This window comes from Helicoverpa armigera, chromosome 2, assembly GCF_030705265.1.
Source record: "Helicoverpa armigera isolate CAAS_96S chromosome 2, ASM3070526v1, whole genome shotgun sequence".
NCBI classification, from domain to species: domain Eukaryota; kingdom Metazoa; phylum Arthropoda; class Insecta; order Lepidoptera; family Noctuidae; genus Helicoverpa; species Helicoverpa armigera.
This window is the reverse complement of record NC_087121.1, coordinates 5531807-5545444: the sequence shown is the minus strand read 5'-3', so window position 1 is coordinate 5545444 and position 13638 is coordinate 5531807. Positions and strand designations below refer to the sequence as shown.

Genomic DNA, 13638 nt, shown 5'->3' with positions numbered 1-13638 from the left:
ATTTTATGAAAAACCTTTAAATTAGCAATAGCATATGGTTCATGTAGAATGAGAAATTCTTCTCAATTTTAGCCATAGTTGTACCTACCACCTAGTATTTGTATGAAGAGAAAAGGAACAGTTTTTATACTTTGGCATTAAGCATTTATACTTTGACCATCATAATGCAGACCAAATGAAACCATGTATTGTTGGTCATCAGACAGCAAGGAAAAGGATGAAGGAACCTTAGCTCCAACCACATGACAGTTATGAGCACAAATGGCGAAAGACATTTAATCCTGGATATCAAATCCTTTCCAGGGTGAAGCCTGAATTAAGTCTATATATAGCAGCAATCTGACCAATATTTAATGGGTTATATTTGCTTCACTTGTCAAATTAATATTTTTTAAAGTTTTATACATGCACAGGTCCTAAGAACTCCTTTTGCTTTATCTAAATTAAATGATGTTAAAGCTTGCAAGGTTAATAACAGAAATTGATAGTCTTCCATGTTTTTGAGGATTTCTACTTCTCAATATGATATGCAGCTATAATAAATTATAGGACAAAATAATACCATTCCTTAATTTGTAAGAACCAAAGGTGTTATAGCAGTGATGAAAACTTGAAATAGTAAGTGCAGATTTTAAGAAGAGATTTAAAAAAATAAAATTATAAGTTTATACAATTATGCTATCAACAAAACAACTTTAGTGGCTGAAATTATTAGTTTGACTTCGCAGTAGATAATTTTGTATCAAACAAAATATTATCTGGGTAGCCAAACAGCTACGCTCATTTCATTTGATTTAAGAGTGAATAAGTTTGCATGTACTGCAGTAACTTGTGCGAGTAAAAGAATACATGTCTTGTTCCTCCTGCATACCCAATTTTGTGATTTGGAGGGTCAGGGACAGCTCAACGTTCTGTAATTGTTTTTATCTTTGTGCCTGAAATGTCTTTCAAATTCTTTTGAACAAACTATCCAAACAATGTCTATAGTCTGTTTTTTAATCTCGTAGACTAAATTGACACTTGCAAAATGTCAAACTTTCTAATAATTTTGCTAGCTCTGTGGTGCAGTGTTGTACTTACGATACCGGTTCGTTGAATCGTAACTTTTTATCTATAATAGACGAATTTAATATTCATTCAAAGTTTTATATTTAAAATTCACGTACGTACACATGGCTGTACGACGTGCTACAAACTGCCAGGGATATCTGACCACGCAAAGCCATGCGTAATCATCAAGGATAAGCCCATTATTTCAGGATGACTTATTGTAAAAAGTTACGATTCAACGAACCGGTATCGTAAGTACAACACTGCACCACAGAGCTAGCAAAATTATTAGAAAGTTTGACATTTTGCAAGTGTCAATTTAGTCTACGAGATTAAAAAACAGACTATACTTTTTACTAAAACAGATGCTTGCTGAAGATTACATGTTTTTATTTTCAACAACAACAAAATACATATCTCAATAGTGTATTAGAAATTTATATGGTGCTATTTTAAGAATGGCACAAATTAAAATTCTATCTTTTTAGAAGTTCATGAAATAAAGTAGATACATAGTCAAAAAAACTTTGACATTATAAATTTTAACTCCAAATAGGTACATTTTTTGTTAAGGTTCATAGTATTTTGTGATATATAAGTATGTATTCTATGAATGGGAAATCTGATAACAAAAATTGTAAGTTCCATTGTTGAAAGTGAAATAAAACCAATATGAACCTTAAAAACTATTTTATTTGAGAACAATGAAACATACAGCTGTTAGGAATATACTTCTGATCGCTCTGGTGTCTGGATCACACATGAACTGCTCTATTTCTTCCCCTTCTTGCCTGCAGGTTTCTCTTCATTGTTTCTTGGGTTCTGCCAGTTCAATGGGTTGCGGCGGTACATGGGCCATGGGGGTACAGTCAAGATCGCAGCTAAGATAAATCCGGCTCCCAAAATGTACACAGACTGTGAGAACTGTTGAACGATGTAACCCCATACGAAACCGACTATACTGAAGAGCGTAATTATGGCTCTGTATAATTTCTCTGCTTTCGCTTGGCCGACATAGTCAATGTGAGTGGGTATGGAAGTAAAAAAATCCATATTTAATAATACAAAAGGTACTAGAATACTAAAATTAACCACTTGCAGAGAAACCACAACAAATTCAATACGTTTTGATTTTACGTCAAATGACAGCTCGCGATCGGCCAACGACACGTCATACAACCATCAAATCTATCCCTCGCCCACAGATAGCAATACATTTCCAATGCTAATATAATTAATTACCATTGCAGGCATATCTTTTATTGATATCAGGTTACCTGCGTTTTGTATGCATTGTATAATGAAAATGATGAAAGTAATTCAAATCAACTATTTCACACTCCGTAACCAGTACATCCATTAAGTAAAAAGAAAAAAGTGATGCGGCTACTGACTGCTGAGTATTATTACCATTTTAGAAATAAAGCAATACAATGTACTACACGGGAGACCAGTTTTTTCTGGGAACAGTTGAATAACTCGCCCTAATTTCCACTTGAACTTGGGAAAAGGGCTCAGAGGATGAATTTCCACTTGAACGGATATATGATGTTCTTTTTGCAAGGCTGACCAAGCTTGGTTTTTTTTTCAGTTTACGGAAACGCACTTACACTCGTATGATGACCTATTATCGCTCGCTGGGGAATCACTCAAAAGACAATTTGTTGTTTAATGCCATTCAATTATCATATAAACTGTTTTTATTTCGGGAAGTGATCGAAAAAAACTGATAGCATTACATATCCACTTACAATGATGCTTAAGGTAGAATTCCGTGGGTCGCGGCTTACGCAGCCGCGCGCGGCTTACGACAGTCGTCGGCCGCGCGCGACAATAGTCAACCTATGAAAATGTATGGCGCCGCTGCCGAGGCTCGCGACAGTCGCGCGCGGCCGACGAATTTCGTAAGCCGCGCGCGGCAATGTGTTGAAATTAGTAGATTTTGTTCGTCCGTTCCCTCTAGTCGAAGTGCTAATTGATATCGGCTTATGTTTAACTGATCACCAGATATAGTAACAAACAGCAGACAAAAATAGTAAATGATCACCAAAATGAAACTCGCATTTTAATGTAAAACTATCACCAAAGTTTTAACACTTTGCTATCCTATTTAAGTGAAATTACTCCAAAATAAATCATGCGTAAGCCAAAAATAGTAAATGATCACCAAAATTAAACCACCATTTTAAAGTAAGATTATAACCAAAGTTTTTAAATTCTGCTATCCTATTTAAGCAAAATGAGTCCAAAAAAATCATTGTTATCCCAAAAGTAGTAAATGATCACCAAAAGTAGTAAATGATCATCAAAAAAGTTTTTACATCTTGCTATCCTGTTTAAGTAAACTGACTCCAAAAAAATAAGTTCGGCCTGATAAAATAAATGTAATAACATTATGGGGACCCTTTTCCTGCACTAGCGTGGAAAATTGTCTATTGCATGTCTCTAAACAGTGCGATAAGAGTGTATTGAGAAACACATTCTTCTTCTTCTTTCTCCTGCCCTGTTCCCAATTTTACTTGGCGTCAGCGCAATATGTCATTTTCTTGGATTTTCCCCTGTCACTCGTCATACTGACACTCACGCATGCATTGCAAGCCGGACACATAACTTAATATGGCATCATAATACTTTATTTGGTAATAAGCCTACATTTTATGGCAATCACAGTGACTTATTTAGGCAAAAATAACACATTAATTTGGTCGTCAAGAGTTGGTGATCATTTACTAAATTTGGTGGTCGAATACAATTTAAAGTGAAGTCGTGACTAAAATAGCTGGTACTATTACATTTTTAGACTTTATTTTTCTGGTGTTCAGTAGATATTTCTGGTTGCAAAACTTAGGGTATCAAAGCATTTTATGGTGGTCATTATATTTGTTCCCATTGATATCCTTGAAGAAGAAGAGGATGACGTATTGCTGTGGCTGTATTATGAAAATAGATTACCAATCGACCCTATTTTTAAAAAGTAGAAATGATGAAGGATACTACCCAATACTGATTCAAAAGCATTTGTATTGTAATGAAAACAAAAGGAAGTTTTGTCTACTAAATAAAAAACAATTCAATTCTGGTTTTACTAAAATTATATAGATGTTACTAAGCGCTAGACCATGTTGAGATGCATACGGCCGCGCGCGGCTTACGAAATTCGTCGGCCGCGCGCGACTGTCGCGGACCTCGGCAACGGTGCCATACATTTTCATAGGTTGACTATTGTCGCGCGCGGCCGACGACTGTCGTAAGCCGCGCGCGGCTGTCGTAGCCGCTGTCCACGGAATTCTACCTTTACAATCAGTTCTCAAATCCCCGGCACCAAAATCTGCATGGAATGCAATGCACAATATGAATATTACTTCATGATTTCAAGATACTGACTGACTTTCAAGATTATTTCATGGTTTTTATTATCAAGCAGTGTTTTTATGAAAAGAAGGTAAGTTAGCCTGGCATTAATATAGCAACACCACCTACCACTTTTCCGTCAGTCGATTGTCAACATTCAGTACGATCAGACTCATTAGGTTAATTTTTAGTTAACAACAAAGATAATTAGTTTTATTTTCAAAAAGTACAACAAACAAAATTAAGAAACAAAATGACAACATTCAAGCAAGTTCCTCTTACATGCGGTGGCCATACTAGACCAGTCGTGCATTTGGATTTTAGTGACGTTACAAAAGATGGATATTATTTAATTTCGGCTTGCAAAGGTGAGTTTGACGACTAATTTGTAATCAGTGTGCCCTATTGCCTTGGCCCATATTTAGTGGAAGTCTTGCAAGTGTGACGATGTGCGTGATCAGTGTTTTAAGATGACAGATGTTGGTGACGAGATGTGTTCGAAAGGCCTTCACTTTTCTTGTTTGTGTGGAGTTGTCCGCTCGGCCGGCGTGCATTCTATGCATGTTGTGACCTTCTCTTTCCGGACATGCAGGAAGTACCTTGAGTATCCGCTCGTATGTTTCCTCGGCTGCTCGCCTTGATGATCGCGCTCGTGCTTTTTATTCACGTACCTCCAGCATGACTTACAAGTTCCACTCCTTTGTGTACTCATGAATTGTTGCAGGCATTTAATTTTGTTCCTATGCTGAATGTTGACATTTCACCCATTGTGGGTCACCTTGTGCTTACTCAAGGTTTGTCAAAGTACTTGACATTAATGTTTACTTTATGGAAGGGCTTGAAAACATGTCACTATGCTACTTTCAATATGTGGCTGTATAAGGAAAATAGTCAATAACACTTAATTGTATAATTGTGCCTTCCTGTCATTGTTCTATTATGTGTACACAATCTATCTTTGTACCTACTATCTTATACACTTGTCTTTGTATCTAGAAGTCTAATTTACTATTATCCATAGTTGTTGGTTGAGATAGTGTTCATACAATTTGAATGGAGAGTTCATAGTTAGAATTTGTTATTAGAATGGTAGCACAATTGATGTCCTATGTATACCTGTTCTGTTCATTTGACTGTTGTGGAATGTAAACACAAGCATTAGATAAGATGTTATTTAAGTTGAAGCCTTGTTTAACTCTAATGCTACTGCTCCACCTCCGTCTTAACGCGTTAAATTTTGGCATTACGCAGATGTGGCCAACGTTTTAATGGCAATTTATACAAATGGCATTATTAATAGCATTAAACGTTAAGCGATAACTCGGGTGTCAGTTTTTTGGACGCATCAAAGGGTTTTAGTGCGTAGCTTAGAGCGCTAAGTGATGTTGGCTACATTAATGCCATCTCATTGCACGCATGCAAGGACGAGTGTAGATACTTTGTTTAAGTTGTAACTGCATTTTACGAGCACGATAATGGAATGGTCAAATGAGAAAGCTTTAGTTTTTAGAATTATTTTGTGTGTCTGAGTTTAATCTCTTTAATGTATGTTAACGCGTTACTTCATGAGGGATTAACTCTTTGCGTAAGTGTAGCCAACACGCATTTTTAATGCAATAAGTAACGCGTAGTTGGCCATTGACATTAACGTTAACGCTAACGCAGGTGGAGCAGGAGCATAAGAGGAAAATTGAAAGATGTTATCATTTGCATACAATGCCTGAAGAAACACTTCATTCAACACTTTGCTAATATGTACTTGAATGAATACATGCATGAATGAATGATATGAATATAGATTTAGTCTTTATTGTTTTGTTATGTGGTCAAACAGAGACATTCATTAGTTGGTCCCTCTCTTCTAGAGCAATTTAATTCCCATCATTTTTAACATATTGACTCGCAAATTATAGGGACTACAACCATATAACGGTCATTCAGTATTTTTAACAGAAAAATTAAAAAAGAAATATAGAAAAACCTTATTCAAATGAAATTCAAAATGAATGTATGGACATGTATATTTTTGAATTGAGCTTTCCTAGCAACAAAGAGTAATATTAATGAATTCCTTTTTAGATGGCAAGCCCATGTTACGACAAGGTGAAACAGGTGATTGGATTGGCACGTTTGAAGGTCATAAAGGCGCTGTGTGGGGGGTAGCTTTGACTCAAAATGCTAATCTTGCTGCAAGTGGAGCAGCTGATTTCTCAGGTACTTAGTTTTTTTGTTAATGGAAATCTCTCTAAGCCTAGGCAAAGCCTAAGTAGGTTGTAATGTAATTAGGTGACTCATGATCACTTGCTTCACTGAACTTTGAGTCATGATAAAATAAAAAGCATTTCTTTCAGTTGTGAAATATATGTACTTATTTATTTAATCATAGTTTAAAACATACTCTATGGTGTAATTCTTTTGTTCATAATTGATTCAGAACTTGCAATTCAACAAGTTGATTGCATCATGTTAATTGGTATAAAGCAGAAAAAGTACCTTTTTAATATTATGTATTTAGGGTAGATAATAAAATATTCATTATGAGATGCATTATTTTGAAGTTAATCAGATTTTTTTATAGTTACTTCTACACCTCTTTAGTACTGATAATATGCATTATTTTCTATAGCATCTGGGGAATATTTATTCATGTATATAAAATAATTTGAGATTTCACAACCACATGATCATATTGTAACCATACATTAAACCTGGTACCCACAATGTTTCTCTAACTGTATATCTGTTATTAATATTGCAGCAAAAATATGGGATGCTCGCTATGGTGAAGTGGTGCATACGTTTGACCATGAGCACATAGTGAAAAGTGTAAACTTCAACGCTGATGACACCATGCTTCTCACCGCCAGTAACGAGAAACTCATACGAGTATTTGACCTCAATAAACCTGAAGCAGGAGGTAAGTTTCTTATGTATAAAGGAAAATAATTAATGTATACTTCCTTTATTATCTTCTTACTATAATTATTGTTGTATGTCCAAGTTGTCACTGAAATAAATAATCTTTGCGGTTTTTGTGCATAAGGATAATTAAAAAAAAAGCAAAATGTAAAAACAACTCTACATTTTACACTATAAACATGTAGTAAAGAGACTGGAAATAACAAGGAAGCAGTAATTAACATATAAGATAACTCTTATCTCTATTAATCAACATATTAATGCAATAAATTGAGAAGATCCAAATATTTACATCTATTAAAGGGCTTAACCTTTGAATAATTTATTATAATTGTGTTAATTATTTACGTTTATTATGTTTATCCATTTGTTCCTTTCCAAAAGTAAAAACAATAAAATTTGCTTCTACCATTCTGATTAACTACTTAAAGAAAAATATATTGTAACTTTTAAATGTCTCGATAAACAGGTTTCTAATAAACTATTTTATAATATTGTTTTACAGGATTTTAACGTTACGTGCTTACTTACCATTTATAAATGGCTACAGACATGACAATATTATAAATTGTAACAAAATTATTGTTACTTTTTAGCTTTGGAGAAAATAAGCGCGCATACGAGTAGCATCAGACATGCAGTCTTCCTTCATAACTCACGCATTGTAAGTGTGAGTGATGACCTTACAATGAGAGTCTGGGATCGTACCAGTGGACAGGTAATCACATTAAGCTTATAAATATGTTAATGTTTACTGTGTTACAAGTTGTTCTTGTGATTGAATTAAACTAAAATGCTTGTTGGTTTGATATAACATTTCGTACGCTATGTTACAAAGAGGAAAAAAACATATTTCTGTTTGTAATGGATAAACTCAAAAAGTACTGAGCCGATTTTAAAAAACCGGCCAAGTGCGAGTCGGACTCGTGCACGAAGGGTTCCGTAAATTACAGTTAAATCAACCTATCTCAAAAACTATAAGAGATACTTTGATCAAACCAAAAATCGTTGAAAGAGTTAATTAGCATGCATCACCTCTATTTTTTTTAGAATTTTATACCCCGTAGTTATAAAAATAGAGGGGGGGGGACATACTTTTTACGACTTTGAGAGCTGATATCTCAAAAACCGTTCACTTTAAGAAAAATGTTTTTTAGAAAACTTTATATCATTTTAAAAGACCTTTCCATTGATACCCCACACGGGTATGTACATCGAAAAAAAAAAATTCATCCCTCAGTTACATGTATGGGGGGCCCCACCCCAATTCTTTTACTATTTAGTGTCATATTTTTGTAGCGGTTCATACAACACATATTCCCATCAAATTTCATCACTGTAGTACTTATAGTTTCCGAGTAAATCGGCTGTGACAGACGGACAGACGGACAGACGGACAGACGGACATGACGAAACTATAAGGGTTCCGTTTTTGCCATTTTGGCTACGGAACCCTAAAAATTATTTCACCATTAGGAAGCTACATTATTTGGCTATATTTTTAAGGGCAATCGTTCCCACGGGATGCGGGTAAAACCGTGAGAAAACGGCTAGTACCTACTTAAATAAATTCGTAGATATAAAACGCGAGTTGAAATGTCTGTATATGTTTTCCACATAACGAATTTTCATTCGACAATTTGATGCCTGACCATTGTAACTTAATCCGTTTAAGCCGGCCGACATCGGCTTACAGTGTTTCTGCCAGTTCTTTTTATAGAATACATGTGATTTTACATTTGTTATAAATAGTTTTGTTTACGTTACAGGAGGTCCAAAAAGTTGAATTCCCTACAATTCCGAACAGTTTAGAACTGTCACGAGATGGGGCTATATTGACAGTAGCTCATGGTAAGATTTATTTTACTTTAATATTTCTATTATATCGATGTTTATTGTGACATGTTATGTAGGGCGATTACGTGTGACCTTAATACGAATTTACATTTTAATTCAAGATCAAGTGTCTGCGCACTTTAAAATAATAGCCTTAGGCGTTCTTAGAACAATGTTTTTAATCCATTGCTGCCTACTGATAGTTATTTGAAAAACTCGTTTTATACGTGGTCAAGAACATAATAGACTGAGCGGAAGTGTCATATGGTTTTACTACCTGGCTAGACAAGTTTAGTTGCCGCCACAATAGGGCAAATTAATTTCCTTAGTGGTGTCTCGACAAATTGTAAACATTTTTAGAACAAGGCTGCGTTTTAGGGATATCTATACTTTCATACTAATAGATATTACAAATATAAATATTTTTTTGTTTGTTAGTTTGTGCCCTAAAAGCTTCAAAGCTACTGAACCCATTCGAAAAATTATTTCCTGTTGGGAAGCTTCACTGTCCCCCAGTGACATAAAGGGAAGAAGTTTCGCCAGGACGCTAGTGAAACCGTTTGAAACAGCTAGTCTTAAGTACAAATATAATATTATTTGATACTAAATGCCATAAATATGTTAAATTCCAGGTACAAACGTGTCGTTCTACTCTTCGGACACAATGCGCAAGATGCGCGAGTTCCCCGTGCCCACGAAGTGCTACTCCGCGTCGCTGGCGCCCAGCCGCGCCACCTTCGTGTGCGGCGGCGAAGACTTGAAAGTCTATAAGTTTGATTATAATACGGGGACGGAACTTGGTGAGTAGCTTTTCATTTACTTACCCCTCTTTTGACAAATACTTCATAATAAATAGTTAAAAGTCTGCAAGCAAAAAAAGTTACTTTCATTAAGTTTGCTGATACTGACACCCTTGCGAATATCAATATTTCCTGTAAAGGTTTAATATCGTATCATATTCGAAATATTCAGTAATAAAGAAGAAACGTGCATTGATTTGTTGAGCTTCTTTTTGTCAAATTACATTAATGTGTTTGAAAAATTACATTGACAGTGTCAAATGGAAACGGATTTGGGAAAGCTTTTACAGCCTTAAGTCTGCTATCTACTTTAATTTACGATATTCTTATATTAGACAACTAGTGTATTCCTTAAACATGTATTAACATTAAATAACAAAAGAAACTTTCCTCACAGCTTATAAATCCTTATAGCCTACTCGAATCTACGACAATCTCACAAAATACCCTCAATCTTTTTTTCAGAATCAAACAAAGGTCACTTCGGTCCCGTCCACTGCGTGCGATGGTCGCCTGACGGCGAGCTGTACGCGACGGGGTCGGAGGACGGCACGGTGCGGCTGTGGCAAGCCGTGCCGGGCCGCGTGTACGGGCTGTGGCGCCGCAGCAATGACACCACGCCCGTCATCAACGGGTTCAAGGAGGTCGCTGCTAATTGATGCTACTGGCCCCTTCCATACGGTTAGTTGGAATTTTATGTCTTTAAGTTATATGTAGTTGTTCCCTGAAGTGAGCATATGTAAATGTGCAATAACATGTAATATATGTAGACATATGTCGATATGGCTAGAATGAATGTTACTTGTGAGATGACAGCTGATAGAAATATATGGAAGAAGAAAACCTGCAAAGATGATTTGCGATGAAGTGAGCTGGTAACATAATCAGGACTTAAACGCGATACTATACAATGTATAGTATACATAATGGTACGATAGATACCTTTTTATTTATCCGACGTTTCGGCCGTATTGCACCGACCGTAGTCACGGGTGGACTGATTTATAGCTAATGGCGTCTGTTTGAGGTAGTAGCACTACAGATGTAAGATGGCCTTATTGCCTTCAAAATGATAACTGAAAGTATGCTTGCGATGTATGAATCCATTTATTTCTCAAAAGTTAGAAAAAAAATCCCAGCTTATGTTTTAACTACCTACTATTTTGATAGGAACATTATGCGTAATTAATGTATTGTTTGTTTGGCGCAGGATCATGGAGCAGTGACAGTGCAATCAAAATTGTTCACTTGGTGGCATCACTGTGTTGTGGTGTAGTTGTCACCAGGCCATGTGTATAATGAACTTAAGGGGGACTAGCCTGAAAAATCAAGACTTTTTAAGTATTCAAGGTAAATTTTAAGAGTTTGTGTTGTTTATTTTTTTGCAACACTAATTTTTTATACTCAGACCTAATGTATTTATTGTAAAAAGGAACTAAATAGACTTGATATGCAACAAAATAAAGTGATTTGTAAATATTTTAAGACTTTTGATTTTTATTTGAGCAGCCCAGATACATACCACAAAATTTTATCATTTTTAAACGGTTTTATTTAGCTCACCCCGTTTTTTATACTGAACTCGCGGAGATCACGTAGAGGTCAGTATTACTCGAAACTCGCTCGGTCAGATAGTCGGGATTATGATGATGAGAAAGGCGTATATGAGGTAGCTTGGATGGGAGGGCAAAGGAAGAGTATGGAGAGGAAGTAAAACGTTTGCGAGATATAAATGAAACGACACAATAAATAAAAAGTATTTATATTCGGTTTTCGTTGTCTAGGTGAGATTTTCATATCATCATAAAAATAAAAATATTACAACTACAGAACGTGTTATACTTAATTAATTATCCAATATATTACAAAATAATTTACAAGAACCTTATAATCCTAGGTACAACTAGGCAGTGAATTTATTTATCATAGTGAGCTAGACAGATAATAATCATTTATGAGACTTAACTTTTGGCCTCAGCATTTCTACCAAAGTAGAAGATTAATATGAGTATGGTAACATTGATACAGTAGCTGGTATTACGGTTTATTCTACGGTAAATTAGGTATAGGTATTGAAATAGTTTTATAAAACATCACTGCGTCTATTTAAAGCTCATGATGGCCGTAATATTAATTAAAAATAATTTTTGAAACAGAATAAGATTGAAGAATGAAAAAGATAATTTTATATGAAAAAACACACAGACAGATACAGGACTAAATTGCAAATAGCTATTGTTCTTACTATCTATTTGGCCAGACAGAATTTGGGCCACTTGAAAGAAAAATCAGCATGCATATCAAAATTAAGCATCGCTAGTCTTTCTTATATATATTTTTAATTAATTTTCTCTTTTCATCAAAATATACGTATTTTACAAACATCAATTTATACCAAAACACACTTGTGTTAATTAACTACACACTTGGAATTATATATTTTTTTAATTCCATCAAATATTAAAAACATAATTAATGGAATTAACATTAAAAAAGTAAAACAACTGAATTTTAGAAAATAGAACTTATCAAATATACCATTTTCTAAGCTACAGTGTTTGTACAATGTTTCATGCGACGTACCCATAGCTTTAGGTCGGCTACAGACGTCCACTTCGGATTTACCTAAGTAATCTTAAGAATAATTAAACTAAATTCATAACAATGTATAAATGAGACACGGCAATCAGTCAAAGATGCGAATATTTTAAAGAATATTGTTGTTGACTAATATTCTTTCAATGATATTGGTAAACTTGTGGTAACTCTGAAAATCGATCAGTATTGATCTATGGTAGAAATTAATGGAGATTGATCTTCACTTCGTTCTATGTTGGTCATACATTATTAAGACTTTCATTTTGTATTAAATTAACACACATTGGCTGATAATGTTCTTGAATTGTTCAATCTCATTTTCTTAAATTATTAGCTTCACCAAAACCCTTCATCTGTTGAACGTTGTAGTTGTTTTGTTAATAGGTCATAGTTTTTCTAAAAAGTTTACTCAAGCAAGTACACTAAACTTAATTGACGTATTTTAATTTATTCATGTACAAATTATTCAATATTTTTATTTATTTCAGTGCCTGAAATGATCATGACTTTTTTGATTGCGTAATTAGTGGAAAACAGATATTAAATCTTTCCTAAAAATCTGGTACATTGTCTACAGTAGATATTTCGGCACTTCCTTCCTTCGACATAAAGTAAATACATTTTTTTTACTCAACTTTTCAACAAAACAACTACTCACCAACAGACTAGGGCACTACCCCCACTCACTTGGCTACAAAAGGCGACAGATCAGGGAAGTTGAAGTTGATATGCGGCCGGCGCGGCGGACGCGCGGGCGCGGCGGAGCTGGCTCCACACTGAGCCGTGCATACATCGTCCCGTTGTACTGCCTCACGCGGCCACTCGCGGTGGAGTTGTGCGCAGTCTGTTATACGGAGGGACGCGCATTGTGCCTGTGGAGGGACAATGGTGTTAGAGATATGCTTTGGTTGTAGTCGTCAAAAGAAGGCAAGGACATTTAGGGCATAAGATACATAAGCCATGGAAGAATTAAGAAGCCAGTCAAGGCGCGCTACCCACTTTGTCAGTGTAGCCATAGCGAGACTTCTCCGTGCGTTAGCAAATACATAATGGCGTTGGCCTCTACTAGAAAAAGCTGTGGTTA

The 13638-nt window shown here is 35.3% G+C and overlaps 3 protein-coding genes across 3 annotated transcripts in view; 1 reads left to right on the top strand and 2 right to left on the bottom strand.

The window, feature by feature from the left end:
- Positions 1–1725: 1725 nt before the first annotated feature.
- Positions 1726–2215, bottom strand: LOC110377287 (signal peptidase complex subunit 1). Its single transcript, XM_021336115.3, has one exon. The coding sequence runs from the start codon at positions 2101–2103 to the stop codon at positions 1822–1824; it is 282 nt and encodes a 93-aa protein (XP_021191790.1). The 5' UTR covers positions 2104–2215; the 3' UTR covers positions 1726–1821.
- Positions 2216–4533: 2318 nt separating this feature from the next.
- On the top strand, positions 4534–11443 carry LOC110377186 (serine-threonine kinase receptor-associated protein). Its single transcript, XM_021335920.3, has 8 exons — positions 4534–4769; positions 6481–6615; positions 7160–7318; positions 7917–8038; positions 9090–9171; positions 9789–9956; positions 10422–10637; positions 11167–11443. Exons 1-7 carry the CDS (start codon positions 4655–4657, stop codon positions 10613–10615), a joined length of 975 nt encoding a protein of 324 aa, XP_021191595.1. The 5' UTR covers positions 4534–4654; the 3' UTR covers positions 10616–10637; positions 11167–11443.
- Positions 11444–11702: 259 nt separating this feature from the next.
- The window catches only part of LOC110376705 (heme peroxidase 2), a 38541-nt gene continuing 36605 nt past the window's right edge, over positions 11703–13638 (bottom strand). Inside the window, exon 24 of the mRNA XM_064038309.1 lies at positions 11703–13426. Within this exon, the coding sequence (XP_063894379.1) occupies positions 13238–13426 (189 nt within the window). The 3' untranslated portion in view covers positions 11703–13237. The remainder of the gene's footprint in view (positions 13427–13638) is intronic.

Bases quoted from the DNA above. Each gene is read 5' to 3' on its own strand.
- LOC110377287 (XM_021336115.3), bottom strand. From the start codon at position 2,103: ATGGATTTTTTTACTTCCATACCCACTCACATTGACTATGTCGGCCAA.
- LOC110377186 (XM_021335920.3), top strand. From the start codon at position 4,655: ATGACAACATTCAAGCAAGTTCCTCTTACATGCGGTGGCCATACTAGA. The intron at 8,039-9,089 runs GTAATCACATTA...TTTACGTTACAG, and splicing joins GGGATCGTACCAGTGGACAG to GAGGTCCAAAAAGTTGAATT. The intron at 9,172-9,788 runs GTAAGATTTATT...GTTAAATTCCAG, and splicing joins TATATTGACAGTAGCTCATG to GTACAAACGTGTCGTTCTAC.